Source organism: Malassezia pachydermatis (assembly GCF_001278385.1).
Source record: "Malassezia pachydermatis strain CBS 1879 chromosome Unknown scaffold8, whole genome shotgun sequence".
Classification (NCBI taxonomy): Eukaryota; Fungi; Basidiomycota; class Malasseziomycetes; order Malasseziales; family Malasseziaceae; genus Malassezia; species Malassezia pachydermatis.
Genome location: NW_017253145.1, coordinates 149,168 through 169,201, shown reverse-complemented (window position 1 = coordinate 169,201; position 20,034 = coordinate 149,168). Strand labels below are relative to the sequence as shown.

The 20,034-nt window shown below is 55.8% G+C and overlaps 12 protein-coding genes across 12 annotated transcripts; 4 read left to right on the top strand and 8 right to left on the bottom strand.

Moving 5' to 3' along the window:
* Positions 1 to 7: 7 nt before the first annotated feature.
* Positions 8 to 1,398, bottom strand: Malapachy_0502 (hypothetical protein; the record flags this gene model as incomplete). Its single annotated transcript, XM_018135019.1, has 2 exons — positions 8 to 959; positions 986 to 1,398. The coding sequence occupies 2 exons, from the start codon at positions 1,396 to 1,398 to the stop codon at positions 8 to 10; spliced, it is 1,365 nt and encodes a 454-aa protein (XP_017990510.1).
* Positions 1,399 to 1,520: 122 nt separating this feature from the next.
* On the bottom strand, positions 1,521 to 1,775 carry Malapachy_0510 (spo7 domain-containing protein; the record flags this gene model as incomplete). Its single annotated transcript, XM_018135027.1, has 1 exon — positions 1,521 to 1,775. One exon carries the CDS (start codon positions 1,773 to 1,775, stop codon positions 1,521 to 1,523), a length of 255 nt encoding a protein of 84 aa, XP_017990532.1.
* Positions 1,776 to 1,872: 97 nt separating this feature from the next.
* Positions 1,873 to 2,409, bottom strand: Malapachy_0509 (hypothetical protein; the record flags this gene model as incomplete). Its single annotated transcript, XM_018135026.1, has 3 exons — positions 1,873 to 1,986; positions 2,156 to 2,223; positions 2,253 to 2,409. 3 exons carry the CDS (start codon positions 2,407 to 2,409, stop codon positions 1,873 to 1,875), a joined length of 339 nt encoding a protein of 112 aa, XP_017990507.1.
* Positions 2,410 to 2,629: 220 nt separating this feature from the next.
* Positions 2,630 to 5,400, top strand: Malapachy_0478 (f-box protein pof6; the record flags this gene model as incomplete). Its single annotated transcript, XM_018134997.1, has 2 exons — positions 2,630 to 5,034; positions 5,061 to 5,400. The coding sequence occupies 2 exons, from the start codon at positions 2,630 to 2,632 to the stop codon at positions 5,398 to 5,400; spliced, it is 2,745 nt and encodes a 914-aa protein (XP_017990441.1).
* Positions 5,401 to 5,446: 46 nt separating this feature from the next.
* Positions 5,447 to 6,784, bottom strand: Malapachy_0469 (arsenite transporter arr3; the record flags this gene model as incomplete). The annotated part of the gene is made up of 1 exon (XM_018134988.1): positions 5,447 to 6,784. One exon carries the CDS (start codon positions 6,782 to 6,784, stop codon positions 5,447 to 5,449), a length of 1,338 nt encoding a protein of 445 aa, XP_017990462.1.
* A 223-nt stretch (positions 6,785 to 7,007) lies between these two features.
* On the bottom strand, positions 7,008 to 11,798 carry Malapachy_0499 (cell division protein; the record flags this gene model as incomplete). The annotated part of the gene is made up of 1 exon (XM_018135016.1): positions 7,008 to 11,798. One exon carries the CDS (start codon positions 11,796 to 11,798, stop codon positions 7,008 to 7,010), a length of 4,791 nt encoding a protein of 1,596 aa, XP_017990471.1.
* A 207-nt stretch (positions 11,799 to 12,005) lies between these two features.
* On the top strand, positions 12,006 to 12,833 carry Malapachy_0479 (ras-domain-containing protein; the record flags this gene model as incomplete). Its single annotated transcript, XM_018134998.1, has 5 exons — positions 12,006 to 12,042; positions 12,068 to 12,094; positions 12,122 to 12,175; positions 12,204 to 12,381; positions 12,413 to 12,833. 5 exons carry the CDS (start codon positions 12,006 to 12,008, stop codon positions 12,831 to 12,833), a joined length of 717 nt encoding a protein of 238 aa, XP_017990448.1.
* Positions 12,834 to 12,899: 66 nt separating this feature from the next.
* Positions 12,900 to 14,243, bottom strand: Malapachy_0466 (wd40 repeat-like protein; the record flags this gene model as incomplete). Its single annotated transcript, XM_018134985.1, has 1 exon — positions 12,900 to 14,243. One exon carries the CDS (start codon positions 14,241 to 14,243, stop codon positions 12,900 to 12,902), a length of 1,344 nt encoding a protein of 447 aa, XP_017990456.1.
* Positions 14,244 to 14,462: 219 nt separating this feature from the next.
* Malapachy_0485 (ribose-5-phosphate isomerase) lies at positions 14,463 to 15,233 on the top strand (the record flags this gene model as incomplete). The annotated part of the gene is made up of 1 exon (XM_018135004.1): positions 14,463 to 15,233. One exon carries the CDS (start codon positions 14,463 to 14,465, stop codon positions 15,231 to 15,233), a length of 771 nt encoding a protein of 256 aa, XP_017990595.1.
* An 80-nt stretch (positions 15,234 to 15,313) lies between these two features.
* Malapachy_0487 (nucleolus protein) lies at positions 15,314 to 16,231 on the top strand (the record flags this gene model as incomplete). Its single annotated transcript, XM_018135006.1, has 2 exons — positions 15,314 to 15,875; positions 15,906 to 16,231. 2 exons carry the CDS (start codon positions 15,314 to 15,316, stop codon positions 16,229 to 16,231), a joined length of 888 nt encoding a protein of 295 aa, XP_017990597.1.
* Positions 16,232 to 16,803: 572 nt separating this feature from the next.
* Malapachy_0465 (wd40 repeat-like protein) lies at positions 16,804 to 17,969 on the bottom strand (the record flags this gene model as incomplete). Its single annotated transcript, XM_018134984.1, has 2 exons — positions 16,804 to 17,798; positions 17,828 to 17,969. 2 exons carry the CDS (start codon positions 17,967 to 17,969, stop codon positions 16,804 to 16,806), a joined length of 1,137 nt encoding a protein of 378 aa, XP_017990457.1.
* A 131-nt stretch (positions 17,970 to 18,100) lies between these two features.
* Malapachy_0471 (wd40 repeat-like protein) lies at positions 18,101 to 19,867 on the bottom strand (the record flags this gene model as incomplete). Its single annotated transcript, XM_018134990.1, has 1 exon — positions 18,101 to 19,867. The coding sequence occupies one exon, from the start codon at positions 19,865 to 19,867 to the stop codon at positions 18,101 to 18,103; it is 1,767 nt and encodes a 588-aa protein (XP_017990449.1).
* Positions 19,868 to 20,034: the final 167 nt, after the last annotated feature.

Sequence of the window (20,034 nt, the reverse complement as noted above, 5' to 3'; positions counted from 1 at the left end):
ACATATGTTATGAACGGAGTGTTTTTTCTAATTTCTTTCGCTCCTCCGCGTTCTTTTGCCGCATACTTGCAAGACGTTGCTCTATCCGCTCACGCATAGTGTCAAGTAGATAGGTCTGTTGTTGAGTAACCCATTCCAGAACAGTGACTTGATGAGGATCCGGCATAGGCGGCACATCAATGCTGCTATGTCTGTGGGGAAACGGAATCGGGAGATATTCCTCGATGCGAGGAAGGGATAACGCTGGCTTGGTAGGGGGTAATGGCGAAGTCACTAGATTCTCGACCATAGCTTCATCATCAGATTCGTTGGTCGACATCGCAACCGATTGGGACAAAGACTTTGTTGATGGTGGGGTATCCGAGGTTGAATTTTGTACAGGAGCAGGAATCGTACTGACAGCTTCTAGGGTCGGCGACGACCTGGTAGGAGGAGGCAATGCACTTGAATGGACGAATTCCAAGTCAGCCATGGAATGATCTTGCGTATCTGTCTTTTTTGGTGAAGGCGTAGAGTGGCGTGGCTCTTCAACAGGCATGGATTCTGGGGGGGTTGAGGGCATCGTCAGAATAGCCTGCGACTCGTCTTTATCGATCGATGGAGCCTGAGGTACTTCATGTGACGTCTGTTCAACCACATCATCTTCATTCATATGTGACAGCGAAAATTCCAATGGCACCTCTTCCTCTGCGCTTACGGGCTCCGCCGCCGCGACAGTCCGACCGCGGGCACTAACAGAACGTGTGGTGCGCTTCTTTCGGGGTAGAATTTCCATAGATATATCATCGAGACTGTCTTCCTCTTTATACGATCCTTTCTTCCCCTTCCTAACTTCGCCAGAGGCACTTCGCTTGTGCGACGTATCCCCCTCATGTTGACTTTGTTCGTCCTCATCCAGGGCTGTTGCAATAATGCAGTGAAAGAAGGGACAGTCAGGTCGACGCCGCTGGTGTTCATGACTGCGGTAAGCAATACGAATACATACATAGGGTCGTCTGTCTTTTCCCATCCACCAAGTTCAACACCACAATAGATGCAAGCACATCCATCTTCTTCATCGTCCGTGGGCGTGTAATGAAATCCAGCTTCACTAAGCTTGTTGCTGGTAGGCCGCCAACCACGACGGCCAGTGTACGGCCAGCGATCATCAAATGTAGCCTTTCGCGCGGCTGTCATAGCGCTTCCATTGGGCAGGAGCTCCTCCTCGTCCCATACCCATAGGGTGTCGTCATCGTCCCCAGGTCCATCAGGACCGAAGCTCAATCGCGCTACGCCGCCTTTTACAGTGTGTTTACGACCAGCCTCTTTGCTTTTCTGAATAGCCTCAAAGGCTGTTTCCTTCTTCCATCGCGAACGATTCGACACCGTCCGTGCCCTGGGACCGCGCACGCTACCCATGTCGTGGGGATGGAAATAAACAACACCACCAAAAAATGGTAGTGGAGCTGTCACGTGGGGTGCACAGAGCAGCGAGAGACACAATGGCACGGTGCAAGCCAATGAATAGGCGGATTGGGTATCTATGATGATTTCGTATGTGACGAAGATGTGCTGGATTTAGCTGAGTTGCGCGTGGTGCTGGTAGATAGGAAAAGCGAGAAGGGCCATCGTGAACGGTAGGTCACAGAAGCAAGTCGTTGCGCCTCGAGCTTTTCTCGACGTTTTCGTTCAAACGCATTCCGGTAGCGCTCGTATCCCTCGCGAAACTCGGTATCTACACGTGAAGAGAAAATGATCTCACCACGGTCGTTCCGTGTAGGTGGGACCTTGGGCATGGTAGCCCGACGTTGAAACGTATGAGTGGAGCGTGTGCCTGAGGTATTGTATGGGCCGCGTGCTGGCCGTTCGTCTGTCGACGTGGAAGAGGTGGCTTTAGAACCACGTAGAAAAGAGATCCAGGTTATCCAAGAGGGCCATGATCGCACAGTTCGCATATTTAGGTACATGTTGAATGTGCGCAGGGATCGATTCGCTTGAGGGATAAATCTAGTGTGAGTACATCAGCGTGACAACATACTTGTGCGACGCTGAAATCTTGTCTGCATACAGTCCACTCGCAAAAAACAGGACCAACGTCATACATCCAATCAATAAAAAACCAATGCAGAGGTAGTACAAGAAAAAGTTCTTTTTTCATTAGGCATACGTGACATACCTGAGGCGTGGCAAACAGAAACAGATAGGTGAGCCATACAATGAAAAGACAAAGTACAATTAAAAATGCTGACAGTTAACACCACTGTACCACGTACTTTGGTATTTATTCTTGCGCTCTTTCATTCGCGCAGCATTCTGCTTGAGCCTCTCCTCGAAAATTAATAGATCACGAAACGCCGCTGTGTTAGGCATTGGCGTATAAAAGTCAGGTGCTAGCAAACTGGGCACTTCTTTATTAGGTAGGCCTGCCATGACGGGCGATTGCAGACTCAAAGCATGCAAAGAACCTAGGCATACAACGCCGCCCTTAGCGTGGACCCAAAAAGAGGACGACGGCAAAACTGTCTCCGCGTCAAGCAAGCGCCCTAGTACGACCGTGCACGACGTTTTGTATTATATAAGCATCAGCAACGCCAGGTAGGTTGCTTCAGAGATCGCTGGGCGTCGGTCGTCACGAAGTCCATTTGGTACCATGGATGATGCGGAGGAAGGACTAGATATTCGCCTAGATCCTGCCTCTGAGCAGGCAGAATGCAAGTCGCATCTCCCGGATCGTATCCTTCGCCAGATTTTCGACTACGTACCGATGGCCGATCTGGCCGCGGTAGCCGCTACATGCCGTGCTTTCAAAGCTATGGTAGACGATGAGACACTGTGGAAGTGGCGTTGGCACAGGTTGGGATGGAAACCGATGACATGTCTGCCTGACCCTCTTTTGGATGCACCAGTGAAGGCGCGACAGCCAGCGCCGCCAGCTCGTCTGACAATGCCGGCAGCCAAGCCCAAAGCGATAGACTTACTGTCCGACCTGGAGTGGGATACGCCCCTCTCGTCTGCCTTGGACAGCAAGGTGCCGCTTACAAGTCACGTCAATGCAGAAGAAAGGCCTTATTTTGCACGTATGCAACGTGCGTTTTACGTGCTGCGACCCATGGTTGTCTCGCTTCTACAGGCACCGTCGACGTCCTCCTGTTCTCTGTTTACAGCTTCGGACCAGCTCTCGGAGCAATGCAAATTGATGTGCATTGTAGCCCGTTTTATATCCCCTGTGGTCCAAGGCATTCCTGGGCCGGGCATGGCAGACGATGCATTGATTCGGGCAAAGTTTGTTCAAGCTATGGTGTACTTTGATACACAACTGCGCACAGCTTATACCTCAGAAGAAGCACGCTGGGTTGAGGCCCATGCTTCGCAGGATGAGAAAGCATGTATGGCAGCAGAGAAGACTATGCATCAGCATGCGATGACAGCGTGGGAATTGCGCGCAGTCGCCCATGACCTGGGCCCTGTGTCGGATGCACGGCCTGTACTGCCCCATGCAGCTGCTCTGCGAGCTCTGGGTGGAAGTGTCATAGCCGAGGTGCATATCTCTACACGCCCTGTGTTGCATGCGCGGCTGCCGTACAACCCATGCGATGCGCTGCCCCAAGAGGCCACGCCTGTGGTGCGAACCGAGCCATTGGACGAGTTTGCCAAGCATCTGAAAGGAGTGCTACGTGAGGAATTCGCGCTCATCGACCGTATTTTCCCGGCAGCCCAGCCTGTGAAGATCTGTCTGTTGGAGGTCGTGGTCGATAGCTTGGTGACGGATTACGTGTCAACGCTCTTGCAGCAGGCACGAGGACGATCGGTGGAGTGGTACTTGAATGCGTACGTGCAGTCGCTCTCGAGTCTTTTGAGTATGACTGATCTGCCGGAGGATGATGTGGATCGAATGCGCGGCGTAGTCATGCAGGTTTGGCGGCAATCGCTGGAAGAGTATTTGGATACAGAGCATACATGGCTCACTCAACAACTCAAACGAATCTGTGATCGATGGCTAGGTGACTTGGAAATGATGGTCAAGGAATGGCACGACGAGTCCAATGTGCTGTCAGCACCGCATTCCTCTGCACAGAAACGTTCGTTCCTAACTACATTTAAAGACGCCATGCTTACGCCGGCTGTCAGTATGCCACGCTCTGCCAGCTCAGGGCTTTCCTCGCTGACCTCCAAATGGACTGGATCGTCGCCTGCTGCATCGTCTGAGTCGCTTCCCCCTTCCTCATCGCCAGCGGAAGGCTATGGCGGTCTCCAAGATACGCCAGCCACATGGGAAGACGAGGATGAGGAGCCTCGTACGGTGTCAACATCTATACCTACGCCGCCCCCAGCAGCAGACATATCGGTGCCCATGATTATCACATCCAAACCTATGCAGATGTCGTCCTTGCTGAATTTGGAGACGGCCATGGAATTGATTACCGTCACGCGGTTGACGATTCAGCGTTTGGACACCCTTCGTCAGGCGCATACGACGTTCCAAGCACGTGCGCAACGTGCCATCATTGATGCAGTCGTGTGCTTGTTTGCTTCGCTGAACGATGCGCATATGACACCGGGTTTTGCCACAGCACGTGAGCAGATATTGACGTACGATCCTGCCAAGCACGATCAGCCCAAAGGTCGCGATGCAGCTGATCATGTTGGCCCGCTTCTTCTGTTCTTTGAGCTGGTGCATATTGGCGACACCATCCAGCAGATGATGCAGGTATTTTTCGACCGTCTTGGTCCTAGTTTGCTGGGCAAGCTGGACTTTACCAATGCGGCCGTACGAGAGAAAAAGCGCTTTGAAAATGAGCTGGATGAACAAGTTGCGGCTGGCTTGAATGCAGGAGTAGAACTGTTGGTCCAGCAGATTGAGCACATTGTGTTCACGCATCAAAACCCACTGGACTTTTACCCACCGACCGATGCGGCCTTTGACGTATCGCAGCCGACACATGCCTGCGCCGAGTGCTGTGCGACACTGCGGACGTACTGCGATATGCTGGCTAGCTGCGCTGATAAAGCCATCTTGGACGTGTTTTACCAGGAGATTGGGTTCCGATTGTATTCGTACGTATGCGATGCACTAACAGCAGGGTCCTTTGTAAGCATTTGAAGCGACAGATTATCTCGATTCCCGGCGGATTCCAAGTGATCTCCGACCTAAACTGCTACTTCCATTTCATCGAGTCACTTAAGCAGCCATCCCTTACTACCTTATTTGGCGCATTGAAACGGATTGGAAGCCTGTACATTGTGGAAGAGCCTAAAGAACTGGCGAAGTTGGTGCAGGATACCACGCTCAGCAGCGGTACACTGCGCCCAGAAGAAATGTACGAGTTCCTTCGTGCGCGCTGCGACTTTAAAACCATCGAAAAGAACATCGATGCGGAAATGTATGGCATTAAGATCCGCGAAGATTGTGTCATAGTCTAGATACCCTGTCCTTGCCAAGAAGGCTTTATTATATCCTCATGTATATTTACAATGTGTCCGAGGCCATTTTTTCCGCGTCGATCTTGTCAGCAGCATGCTGCATCTGCGCATCGTACTTGATATCCCAACGCATATATCGGCCCACAAACAGGGCAACCCAGCTTAGAATAAGCAATACAGGCACTTCGACCAAAGGCCCGATGGTCGCAGCCAACGCTTGCGGCGAGGAAGCGCCGTACAAAGCGACGCAGACTGCAATGGCCAACTCAAAGTTGTTGGAGCTGGCGGTAAATGCTTGCACCACGGCCATTTGGTAGCCCCAATTGTGCTTGCCATAGCGACGCGAAACAAACCACATCATTAGGAAGGTCGCGGTCCACATGATCGCAAAGTAGGCCACCAACGGGGCAATGGTGCGGAAGACGGGGCCCAAGTTGTGCAAAATTTGCCGTGCTTGCGATGCAAAAATGATAATGATTGTATAGAGCAAGGCAATCAGACTCAAAGGCCCAAAGAACGGCATGAATCGTTTCTGGAATTTCTCGCGGCCCAGTAGCGAGAGCATAATGAAACGCGTCACGATACCAGCGCCGAGAGGAATACCGAGGTAGATGCCGACGGCAATGGCCGTCTCTCTGTACTCCAGCCTGAACGATTCGTCGCCTGAGATGATGTTGATGAACCAGATGGCATACGGCGCATACAACACCATTTGCAAAAGCGAATTCACAATGACAATAATGGCACACGTATCGCTATCACCACGCGCAATACGATTCCAGATCATGACCATGGCAATACACCTTGCCAGGCCGACCATGATGATACCGATACGGTACTCGTCCAAATCAGGCAGTGTTGCCCAGGCCAGCGCCAGCATGACAAATGGGCCAAGAATCCAGTTGATGATGATGGCCACAAAAAGCTGCAGCCAAATACGACTCTCACTGAAGATCTTCGGGAGGCGTTCATATTGTACATTGGTTAGAATAGGCCACATCATCACAATGAGACCCACAACCATGGGAGCGGAGACACCGCGGAAGTTGCCCTTCTCGAGGTTTTCCTTCGCGTGATCGGCAAACTCGCCGATCACAACACCAATGATCATCGCAATAATAATAAAGAAGGATAAAAGACGATCGAGCCAGCCAAGGGACAGAAGTACGCCTTTGGCCACACCTTTGTGATCCGACTGACGTGCCTGCTCCAGCGCGGAGATGGCGTGTGGCACACCACCGTGCGGATCAAGAACAAGACCCTCATAGTTCGCTTCACGCGCCAATAGCGAAGAAGTCTCCTCCTCTTTGGTACGTGTTTGTGACGCCCCCCACGGCACTGCCTCAGTGGGCACAGGGGGATCCACCAGCGCCACTTGCTTCATGGTAGTGTGGAGAGATGCTTCCCACTATCACACTTTGTAGCCTCTGTCAAAATAAAAAAAAAATAAAAGAATAAAATAAAATAGAAGCGAGGAACCTACGCACGCAAATTGCGCGCACGTGGGTAACGCCAAGTGAGAGGCGACGGCGTGCGCCGGCGGACGTCCGGAAATTAAAAAGGGAAACAACATTTACGTACACATTACAACAACAAATACGCTTTCTCTACGAACGAGCGGCCTCAAATCGGGCCATGCGCCGCCGCAGCGATTCGCTCAGCGCGGAGGGTTGATACGCATGGGTTCGTGTCGGGGCCACATTCTCAGGGGTGGACACAGAGTCTTTGGAGGGCGAGGCAGACACCTTTTCCACATTGTCCAGGTATTTCTGCGCACGAGCACGTAGGCCCGTAGATGCATTCTTGTTGGTCGTCGTCATCGTGTTACCGACACTGGCGAAAGGCGCGCGTGGAGTAGAAGCACGGACTTGGTCCTTCTCCAGTTGGCCGGTAGGCACGCTGTTCTCTGACTCTGCTTCGTTGCCATGAGACGAAGGAGGTGGCGGTGTACGGGCACGCATATCAGCACGCTGCAACGAGGCGAGCAGACTGCTGCGAGCACGCACCACAGGCTTGACCGGCGTCGGCGCACGGAAGTTATTCTCGTCGACGGGCTCCTCAGTTGGCTTCTTGGCTGGCTCCTCGACGGGTTCCTCGACGGGCTCCTCGACGGGCGTCTCGGCTGGCGTCTCCGTAGACGCCTCCTCAGCCGGCCCGTCAACAGGCATGTCCACGGGTGCCTCGACGAGCATCTCCACGGCCTGCATAGGGGGCGTCGGCAAGGCACGCGGAGTCGATGGCAGCGTCGGCGTAGCGCCAGGTGAAGACGAGGCTTGGGCCAAGGCCAGCGCCTCTTGCATCATCGGCGAGCCTGGGACAATGGGCGAGGACGATGTCATCAACGTAGCCAGCGCAGGGGGTCCCTGTGGCGTAGGCAAACGGCGCCGATGCATCGAGGAGGGCGTACTGGGCGCCACAGGCTCTTCGGATGTGGGCAGGGCGATCACTGTACCGGTGCTTTGCACACTGCTCACCGAGGATACACGACTGGACGACGCCTGCGTCGATGAGGAAAGGAGGCGCTTGTTCGGACCACGCACACTCGATGGGCGTTTCCGCTTGGCCTCCTCCGGTACAGTGGTCGCAATCTTCTGTACATGCAGGCGACACTCGTTGAGCATCTTGGCGCCCATCATGAGTGAGCGTACTTCCCGACGAACTTCGCTCGTGACGCGCGCCACGGCATCCTTGTTCCACGCAGGCTGTACATCCATCGCATCCGGATCAAGAAGGGACCAATGTTCCAAGGCCACGAGGCGGTGATCCAATTCACGCAAAATCGGGATCGAATGACGCTCATAGAAGTAGAAGCGCAACATGAGCTCCTTGATCGCTTCACGTAGAGGTGTGTTGTCATCCACGCCGGCGCCTTCACCAGCGTCCAACATAACATCCACATGCATACCCTTTGCCTCGAGCTGTGCCATGACGGAACGCGACGTCGGCATGAGCGGCTCCGCAGGCTGCGGCACAGTCGGTGTAGGCGCTGTATCTTTGGGCAGCGGTAATGGCTCAGGCGCCCCTGGCACGGGCACAGCTGGTACCTGCGCTGCCGAGAAGGGCTGCATACTGCTGTGAGAAGCTGACGATGTCATAGACTGGATATACTTTGCCGCTGCCTCCGCCATTTCCGGCGTCCATGTCATGCGGCCTACACTGCCCTGCAAGCTTTGCGGCGTGGTATACACTTCCGGCGCAATATGGAAGTGCGATGCGCGGCCATCGGCTGGCAGGGAGCGCGTGTGTGAGAGCGTCGCAGCACGCGCCAATGAAGGCGAGCGGGCTAAGCCAGAGGTAGGCCGTGTTATCATTGTACCAGCACGGACAATCCCTTGCGAGCCAGGCTGCGGCGAGGGAGTCAACCGAGATTCTTCCACCTTGCCGCCATTCGCGCCAAGTGGCATGTGCACAGAAAGAGCGGTAGGCGCACGACCATCCTCCGGATGGAAATCCGTGCGCATGGACTGCACTTGCGGGGCTTTGGGTGTCATGACAACCTCGGTCGAAGGCACAGGTGTTGTAGCGCGCTCATCGACGTCCGGCGTAGCAGACGCCTCACTGCGGTTGCTCGCCTCGTCGTTCACAAGCACTAGGCCACCAAAGCCATCCGACTTGTACTTACGTCCATCCTCCATGATGATCGAGCTATCCGACTCATCCACAGGGGGTAAGATCGGGGGAATGCTGGACTTGACCGGCATTGTGGCCGCCGAGACACTGGGAGTTGTCGGCTTCAAGATAGGCTCAAGAGGCTCCGTGGGCGTCGATACCGAGGCAGACATTGTCGGTGCGACGGCCGGCGGTGCAGGTTGCGAGCCTGGCAAGGCTTTGCGGCGTACTTGGTGAACAGGCGAAGTATTTGAAGCCGACGCCTGTTCACGCTGCCAGGGACCATCGGGATGGTGCCATCCTTCTTTCGGTGCCTCCCATTGGTGGTTGCCATGATAGCTGATATCCGGCATGGGCTCCGTGTTGGCTTGCAAATAGACATGATGAGGATGCCACGACGTGGAATCGGCCGAGGGCATGGTGGATGCAGCGCCTTCATAGCCCTGTTCCATAGCGGGCCATGCTTCCTGGTACTGCGCCTGCCATGCATTGTACTGGCCTTCGTAAGCATTGTACGCGTCCTGATGCTGGTCATTATAGTAGGCAGCGTGGCCTTCGTAGTAAAACGCTTGTTGGCCATCGTAGTAGGCTTGGCCGTCGGGCATCTCATACGAGCCTTGGTAGGTCATTTGCTGCTGCTCGGCGGCCCAGTCAGCCTGTGCGTTAGGGGCGGCCCAGTCAGCGGGTGTGGGAGCACGAGGCTCTGTAGGTGCCGCCACGGCAGGCGAGGCGGCAGCCGGTACAGGCGACGGTGCCACGGCAGGCGATGCGGCAGCTGGTACAGGCGACGGTGCCACGGCAGGCGACGCGGCAGCTGGTACAGGCGACGGTGCCACGGCAGGCGACGCGGCAGCCGGCACAGGCGAGGGAGTAGCAGCATCCCTGGGCGACGATGGAGCAGTCGAAGAGGGTAGCGGCGGTAGCGGCAGATCCACGCTTAGCATGGGCGTAGCTGTGGATGTAGTGGGGCCCAGCACCTGCTCACGGAAATCGCCCGACATGCCACGCTCGCGCTCCTCCTCCAAGATCTGGCGCGCTTGCATGTGCGACGCACGACGACGCTCAAACGCTTCACGCTCATCGTCGCTGGGCTGGGTAGACGCCCGCGATGCCGTGCCACGGACCAAGCCCTGCTCCGGCAGCTCACGTGCCTCAGAGTCAACGAGCCCTGTCACAGGCTCGTCGGCCAGCGACGCCTGGTCATCGAAGCGCTCCATGGATTGGTTGCTGTAAATCGAGGGGCTCACATCTGCACCACGGAAAATCACACCCTCACCATCCTGGGATTGCGAGACAGAACGGGAAGAAGGCGCTTGCGAGGCGCCAGATACTTGACGAGTCCAGAGGCCTTTCAACCAGCTCTGGCGCTCGGGCTTGACGACACGGTTCATAAGGTCTGTCAGACCCGCACCTTCGGGTGCTTTCTGCATGGCGTCCAGAATTCGCTGCTGCTTGTCGCCAGGCGACATAGCACGCTCCGTCTCAGAGGCCGTCGTGGCGGGTGTAGCACCATTGCGAGCGACAAGACCCTGCTCGGACACATCCACGTCGTTGTCGTCGTCCTCATACTCACTTGCATCCGTGTCGTACGTACGCCATGCCGTGCCATCGTTGGGTACCGTAGGCTCATACCGGTTGGTGCGCTCTGTCGGCACGTCATGCTCAATCACGGTATTGTTTCCTGTCTCAGTCGCACCGACCGTCGTATCCGCGTAGGCATTCACAATATCCACCTCAGCACGGCCATCCTGCCAGTCAGAGATATCGCCCTGCGTCGTCGAGGCAGAGACGGGCGCTACAGGCTGTGTCGGAGGAGGCACAGGCGCCATGTTCGAGGTTGGTGCCATGCCCAGACTTACGCGGCCGGACCGTGTGCGTGGCGCCGTATGCCCGAAAAGCGGCGCATCCTCTCCTTGCGGCACCCAAGAAGGCTTTTCTGCCTGTGCTGGCATGGCATGAGCCTCAAGGTGCACATCATGCGGCGGCACAGGCGGCGGCATCTCGTCCTCGACTGGCTCCTTGAAGTGGGTTGATGGCGGCTGTGCGTACGCATCGTACAACGCACCATGAGACACATCTTCTGTGACATACTGCGCATCATAGGGAGCGGCATCTATGCTGGCATACTGTGCTTCGTATTGCTCCGTGTACGCCGCCTCGATGGCGCCGCCCGTACCAGGCGCACCAAAGTCATGGGCCGGGACTGTCGCCGTCGGTGTAGCCCGACTTGTCATGGGCGATATAACTGAGGTCGGCACCACCTGCCCTGGCTGGAAGTGCATATGTGCAGCCACATGCTCTGGTTGCATAGGGAGCATTGGCGAAGGGGGTTTAGGGGATTCAGAAGGGAGCTCGTATACTTCTTTGCTATTGCCCATTCCGACGAGATCCATCGGAACACTGGTACCATCGTACAGCTGCCAGTCAGGCAAATCTGGCACTTCGTATTCAGGGGCGGTATAACTGTACACCACATCGCTGTTGCGATGCGATGTAGGTGTCGGGGTAGGCGAGGCACTGCGAGCAAAGTCCATCGACTTGCGGAACAACTTTCCAAGACTCTTAGTCGGACTAGGAGATTCTGATGTGTGAGGGCTTGTAGGAACGGGGCTCGTGGAGCGGCCGCGAGCACGATGCAGGGTATCCGACATACGTGCTCGGAACGAGCGACGTGGAGATCGGTTATTTCCTGCCAGCTCGGCCGCTGATGAGGGGTCCATCATAGCATCAAGCTGCGGCGACGGAGGCGCGACATGCTTGAACGGCATGACCACGTCGAGGCCTCGCATTCGGTCGTGGAGAAAACAGTGCCGCTGTTGTGAGGCCTCGACGGACGTCCCCCTCCATGCAACATCTACATACACTAAAGTGTTGATCTCTCGTGTTGTATCACGTGATAGTGCCCAACCTCCGTACAAACCTCCACCTGTACCGACAGCGAGGCGCGCGCTGGGATCCGTCAGGCACGCAAGCAGGAGCTGCGAGCCGGTGCTGCGATGGAACTGAGTGCCAAAGAGGACCTTGGCTCTTATGGTACGTCAAACAACTCTGACGATAGACTATCTGTTAAAGACCATTGTACTAGGTACGTGCCTCTTTCACTCATTCGCAGGCGAGTCAGGCACAGGCAAAAGCTGCCTGACGCATGCTTTTGTGCATGGCAAGCGTACGTGGACCTCTTCTGACCCATCCAGCCAAGACGCGTACCACACATACGATCGGAGTAGATTGTATGAGTCGCCTTATTGAGGTCGGATCGACGAATATCAAGTTGCAGATATGGGATACGGCCGGCCAAGAACGGTTTAGGTCAGTGACGCGTGGGTACTATCGCGGCACAGCGATTGTCTTGTTGGTGTACGATATCACGAAGTACGTGCTATGGGCGCTTCTTACGTGACAGACGGGATACCTTTACGTCTCTCACGACATGGTTCGACGATGTGCATGCACTCACATCGCGGCATACGGTCGTCGTGCTTGTTGGCACCAAATTGGATCGGGAGATGGACGAACGTGAAGTGGATTTTCTGGAAGCGAGTCATTGGGCCGCACAGCATGGAGCACTGTTTACAGAAGTATCGTCGTTCACAGGCGAAAATGTACAAGTGCCATTTGAGCTTGCCGCGCGTTCGCTCCTTCTAGGCATTGAGGCAGGTCGAATCAACCCTGATGAGGCTGATACAGGCATCTTTTATGGCGGACCATCTACCTCGCGAGGTAGGAGCCACTTTAGTTTGGCGGATACCAGTCTGGCGTCGGACGATTGGCGCAGTAGCGATCTCACTGCGACGCCCAAGACACGGCGTGGCTGCTGTACATGATACCCTACTCGACCTTGCAGTTCATACATACATATACATTTCGTACGTACTATACACCTTGGGCCTTTATTGCAGGCGGAACACAAGCGCGACGCCTTCATCGCCTGCGCCGATCAGCTTGTAGCCCTTCGACTGCGAAGGGTCCACGTACGCGCCAATACCGCCCGATTCCATGCCCTGCGTAATGCCATCGTCAATGCCTACAGCGACATCGAGAACGCCATCGGTGAAGCCATGCTGCGTAGCGAGGAGCTGCATGGTACGTGCGTCCCACGTGCGAAGACGGTGGTCCATCGAGCTGGTGGTGAACAGCGGTGTATTGGGATGGACAATCAGCTTGGTCACAGCCGACTCATGACGTGCCTCGCCACGCATTTTGCCCTGCGTCAAGTCCCAGGCAATCACGCGACCATCCGTGCAGGCAGTCACAACGTGCGTCGACGTGCGCGAAGTAGGACCGGCGAACGTACCAGGTGTGTTAGCTGGCACAAGATCAATGAATTCCACCGTCTCAATGCTCTCGCCTTCGTCATGGCCATCCAAGGCAGCAACCACTTGGGCCGGCGCGCCGTTGTCAATGTTGGCAATGCTCACCACACGCACACCACCAGCGGCACCACCAACGACGACCAGCTTGTTGTCAGGACTGATGCACAGCGACGTAATTCCCCCATCCAGAGCAAACCGGGCATCCGTATCCTTGAGCTTCGCCAAGGGCGCAGCCGTGGCAGGATCCCATACAATCAGCGAGCCATCATCGCTGCCTGTGACGAGCTTTCGGCCATCCGGCGTGAAGCGGCCACAGGTCACAGAGCCGGTATGGCCATTGAATACATTCATTTCGGCTCCCGATGGCAACTTCCACATCCAGATCGTCGTGTCGGAGGAGCCAGCCACGAGCACAGGGCCGCGTGGATGCCATGTCAGCCACACAATCTCCGAGGGACCCTCGAGGTTGGTTAGAAATTCCCAGTGGAACCATTCATGGCCCGATCCATGGCGGCGCCATAGACGCACACGACCATCCAGGCCACCTGTCGCGACCATCTCGCCATCGTGACTGAACGCCACCGCAATGACACTGTCTGCGTGGCCCGTCAGGTGGGCTACCTCTGTGCCATCAATCGTATTCCAAATCCAGGCAGCATCGTCTTCACCGCCACTCACGGAGAGAGGCGGGTTAGGGAACTTAGGATGAAGCGCGACACAGAACACAGACTTGCGGTGCGAGTAAAATGCCGCGATGGAATCGTCCTGAAACTCTTCTTCCGGGTCGTGCGTCTCAGCCTCTTCTCCCTCGTCCATAGGAACCTCGTTCACACCTTCTGTCACGTCCACATCAATGTCCTGCGGCGTGATTTTCAGATCCTCTTGCGGAGCCAAGTCGTCCGTACGCCACTCGTCCTCCATGACCGTGCGCCTTTGGGAAAGCAAGAAAAAAAGTGGAACGCACCTCGAGCGCCTCTCGCGGACCTATCCACGCAACGCTGAGTCAGCAAGCCTCAGGGCAGCGATGATTCAGCCGAAAGAGCGACGGTGGCCTCTCCCTTGCGTTTCGGATCCCACCTCGCCTTCGACATCGTGCTTGCAACCAAACTTTTTCGCACGTTGACTACAGCAGCACACACGATGGCCTCCTCAACTGCACAAACCTTGTCGCCCATTGAAGCAGCGAAGCGCGCAGCTGCCTTTGCCGCGGTGAATGACTATGTCAAACCCGAGCACAAGTACATTGGTATTGGCTCTGGCTCGACAGTCGTATACGTGGTCGAACGCTTTATTGAGCTCGGTGCAGAGGCGAACCAGCATCGCTGGTTCGTTCCCACCAGCTTCCAGGCGACCAACCTGATCAAGGAAGGCGGCCTGCGCCTCGGAGATATCGAGCAGATTCCTGCCCTGGACGTCACCATCGATGGTGCGGATGAAGTCGATGCAGCAATGAACCTTATCAAGGGAGGTGGCGCTTGCCATCTGCGTGAGAAGGTCGTGGCAGAGTCGGCGAAGGATTTTATCGTCGTGGCTGACTACCGCAAGATTTCCCAGGTGCTGGGCGACAACTGGAAGAAGGGTGTCCCAATTGAGGTTGTGCCGTTTGCAGTTACCCATGTCCTCACCGCCCTGAAGAAACTCGGCAGCACAGATGCCAAGCTCCGTATGGCGGTTGCGAAGGCTGGTCCTGTCGTGACAGACAACGGCAACTTGTGCATTGACGCTGTATTCCCACAGACGCTCATGCGTACGCCCGATGTGCTTCTGCAGCAGATTAAGCATCTCACGGGTGTAGTAGAAGTGGGCATCTTTACTCATATTTGCAAGGCGGCGTACTTCGGCATGGAAGATGGCACCATCACACATCAACTGCCGGACGGCAGCATGAACAAGCTGGAACCCCAGGTGTAGGTTTCGTAGGCTGCGGACGAATGTGGAGAAATTGGTCTCTTTTTTTCTCCGGCGGCGCGTTTTCATTGCGTATCGCTACGATGGTGCACGACGCTACGTCAGTGACCTCGCACGCACCCCGCAAGAAGAACAAGCTCATCCGCCCACGCGGGAAGCGTGGAGGTGTGAAGCATAGGCCCAAAGGCAAGAAGGCGTCCCATACACCTACGAAGCATGCTGAGTTAATTGCGAAATATCACACGCTCGAGAAGCAAATTGCTCGTGCATCGCCTAGAGAACGAGCAGCTTTGCTCGCTGAGCAGCAGGCGCTAGGCGGATTACAGGTGTATCAAGACCAAAGCACCACAGGCGGCGCACCGATTCGTGGTGGTGAGTCGGGGAAATGGTGCGTGAAAATCCTGAAACAGATTTGGCCTCTTGCTAGACCTGTCCGTCTTCTAGATGTAGGGGCCATTGCAGGGACAGCGTACGCCAAGTGGCCTACCTTTGTGCATGTGACGAGCATAGATCTACACCCACGCGCCGACCATGTGATCCAAAGTGATTTTTTCGAGTATCCTATCCCTAGCTCCCCAGAAGATTGTTTCGATCTGGTGGGATTATCTTTGGTCATCAACTTTGTGGGTGATCTGCATAAAAGAGGTAGGTGCTTTCCTGCTACTGACGTCCTAGGCCAAATGCTTCTACATGCGCACAGGTACCTTCGCCCCGGTGGCTATTTGTACGTGGTTCTCCCGCTAGCGTGCGTCACAAATAGCCGGTATATGACTCATGATCATTTCCGGAAGATTGTACATGCATGTGGCTACGATGTGGTGGAGAACGAAGATAGTGTGCGTCTCACACGCTGGCTTCTGCAGCAGCGTGAGCGCCCAGATGGGAAAACGTTTTCTTCGTCTCTTACCGACGTATCGCCTTTTTGGGATGGCACCGTCTTCAAAAAGCGTGAACTGCAGGCAGGTGCGCGTCGCAACAACTTTTGTATTCTAGTGCCGTAGTCGTTCCTTCCCAACGTTGTTGCGTCTGTGCGCCGCTGCCTAGGTCATCACGTGCACCTGCATCCTGGTAGGCCACGCGTCTCGCCCACCGTGGCGGGCGTCCATTAGAACCACCATGGCTGCCAAGCAGGTCGCTGACGTAGGTGAAGCCAGGAGATGCACCACTGACATGGCAGAAACTCATCTCAGAGCACCTTGTTGCTGTCTTCAGCAAGTCGTACTGCCCGTACTGCAAGCGTGCCAAGCAAGTGATTGCGGGCCTCAACCTGGAGTCGAACAAGATCGGTCTGCTCGAGCTGGATGAGATGAAGGAGGGCCCGGATGTGCAGGTATGTTTCTTTGAGGGAGCTGACCGCGTAGGACTACCTGTTGCAGAAGACCGGCCAGCGTACTGTCCCGAACATCTTCATCAACGGTAAGCACCTCGGTGGCTGCGACGATATTCTCCGTGCGCAGCAAAGCGGCGAGCTGGAGAAGCTCGTTGGCAAGCTGTAAAGGAGCCGATGTACGTAGTCTATCGTATCATTATCCATACACAATTATCTATGCAGTAGGGCATAGGCTGTACAGCGTCAGTGAATCGTGCCATACGTACTCTTTGTCAGGCGGCATTCGCCGCCTCGTTCCAAGTCCAAGTCATACGTGTACAAGTGTCCATCATGCGAAAGTACCATGACGATCGGGAGCGTATTGTTGATCGCAGCCACAGCACGCTGGCTGGGCGATGGCAGCTTGAGCCACGCAAAATCGCGCGACGGTTCCCACATGTCCTGCCAAGTTGAGGGCAAGTACGTCCCTAACGCCCCCGCCATCGCTGTGCTCTGCTTGCGCCATTGCGAGAAAAGCGATAAGCGCTGCTTAGCCTCCAAAGCTGCTTCCGGGCTATCGTTCTTTGTCGTGGGTGTGAGGCGGAAGATATGGACCGTGCCTGAGTCGGACGTGACACACAGCAGTGTGTTGGCCGCATTGAATGTCATTTGGTAGATACGTGCCGCGTACGAACCACGTCGAAATTGGTACATGGGACGACCATCTGGCACGGAAAATACACGGATGATCGTCCCTTTCTCACTGGCAGTGGCCAGCATAGTGCCGGATGCATTCATGGCAACGCACGCAATGCGAGACCGATGTGCTTCAAAGACATGAGCCACACTGAGCGTCATAAGGTTGTAGATGAGGACATGGCCTCTAGTTCCATGGTCCACATCATGCGCCGTAGAGGGCGCCCCTTGCGCTGCGTATGCCAAGTACGATGCGTCTGAAGTGGCGGCCAGGGAACACACCGCCAAAGGATTGGGCCCTGTCTCGATTGTATGCAGGAGTTTCATATTGCTAATGTCGTACACATACAGTGAATCTTCCAGTACTACGACCAGACGCCGTCGATTCAGATGTACATCCAAGATACGGGATGGAAAGGAAAGCTCACAAATGACCGACTGCCGCTTGGTATTCAGCACTTGCAATCGACGATCTGCCGCTTGGTTGCGGGCCTCTGGGCCACTAACAAGCGTCACTAAGCTTGTGCTAAACAGCATACGGAGCAGGGTCGTAGGTCCTTGCACTGCGGTAAGTCATCAAGCATATACGTACACTTGGCATGCACTTGTGCATAGGGCTCACAATTCGCAATGAGGTAGCCTGCGGTGGTGCCGACGGCTACACAGCTAAAGTCTTGATTAAATTGGGCGCTTAGTACCTGCTCACGCGCCCGGCTCGGCGCAGCGATCGACATCTCGCCCTGCCACACAGACCACAGCGGAGGTGGGCAATGGGACTGTGCGTGGACCTGGCGGCTGGCGCCGCCGCCGCCGCCGGTCAGACTACCTCCACATGTAGGTATGCTGTACCTGTCTGTCTGTGTGTCTATGATAGCCACAATGGCACTACCAAGGCGCCATTCTGCGCTTGCGGAACGTCGATCCAGCGATCAGCACGTGGTTCTGAGCCGAGGCCTACAATGAGAAGGGGCGCAATGCTTTCCTTGTGGCCAAGGACACGTCCCTCCTGCGTCGTTTGAATGCCTGCGCGACGTGTGGTGCGTTTGGACTGTGTCCCGTCGACGGTCAGCCCCTTTGTCTGGCTTGGCATGAGCGGCGCATCAAGACCACCACGACGACGCCACTGCGACGGTACGACAGGGTAGTCGTCCATGTGTTCGATGGCTGGCGTAACAAGCTGCAAGCTGTTTACGATACCAGGTGCACGTACGTCACACAGCCAACGGAACGAACGTAGGCCATCATCGAGTGCCCATACACGTACCACGCCATCCCATGAGCCTGACACAAAGATATCACCGTAGGGCAGGCAAGCCACGCTCGTAATGTAGCGCGGTGTACGTTGCACCCCTTCCGTCTCGCTGTACCGCTCGTCCATGCCGTGTGCGGCCTGTACACTAAACAGCGGCTTCTTTTTCGCAACAGACCACAAGGAGAGGTTTCCATTATCGCTACCACTCACGAAATGGTGGTCATCAATCATTGCGACGCAGTCTACACTGCCTTCTTGCACCTCGTTTTTCTTCATGGGGGTATCAACAAGGTCGCCACCTTCCAGTAGCGCATGCACTTTGCTGCGTGTACCGCCACGGAAGACCAATTGACTCTCTTCACGGATCTTCCACAGTCGGCACGTACGCTCGCGCCCGCCTGCCGTGACGGCACGCTCTGCCTTGAGGCACGACAAGTCCTGAATCGATTCCTGGTGGCCAAAGAGCGTTTCGATATAGCTAAGTTGCGCTGCATCAAATAGCTTCACGGTCCGATCGTACGACGCACTAAACAGCTCGGCACTCCCGCCTCGGAAGGCCACAGAGCGCACGGCGTCCTTGTGACCCAACAATGCTTTCCGCCACGTCAGACGACCGTCAGGGCCCACCGACCAGACGCCAATACGCTTGTCCTTGCCTGCCGTCGCAAGGTACTGTCCATCGTCACTCACAGCGAGCGCCAGGACACTGCTTGTATGCCCTTCGCCAGGCCGCAGCTCGGTAACGCCCAAGAACGCGCCATGTCCTCGCTCTGCGAGGCGCGCACGCGCACGTCGTCGGGCAGCGCCGCTGGTAGCAGAGTGCATCGTATCTGTCTCAGCTTCGTAGCCACGCTGACGCGGCACGAGGCCCACTTGAGCGCCATCCCGCAAGCGCCACTGGAGAATACGGCCGTCCTTGTCGGACGTGTACAGAAAGCCAGCGCCGTCACTGGTACGTGCATAGGTCACACACGCACGATGACCACGCACAGCGAGGATATCTTCGTCTACGGGCGCCGCGACACGCGCCGCGACACGAATGTGCATACGCCCACCGGTCTCTTCCACATCCTTGCGCAATCGCGCAGCAATGTTATCACGATCGACCGCCGCGGCGTCAATGCCGTCGACATCATCTTCCTCTTTTTCTCTAAGCCCTTCCAAATACAGCTTGGCTAAGCGCACTTTGGCTTCCGCAGGCGTCTCATGATGCGTGTCGTTCACAGGCTCGTCAAAGTCGTGCCGCAAATCCATATCGTCCACGGCGCCGGTGCCCAGGCCATCCTCTGAATCGGAGTCGCGCGCAGACTTGCGTCCCGCACGCCCCTTGGCCTGTGCATCGCTCCGCTTGCGCTTTTTCTGGAAGAACGGATCCGACATGAGCGTCAGCGACGTGCCTGTCCACCAGTGCCGCTGGACAATGTCGTTGTCCAGCTAAAAAAAAGGTATCACGTGCATTGTGGAGGAACGTGGCTGGCGAGCCACGTACGGCGCCCCCTTGGCCCTCCCTGTCCCCCGCTATACGCCGCGCCACGGTGATTCGTACG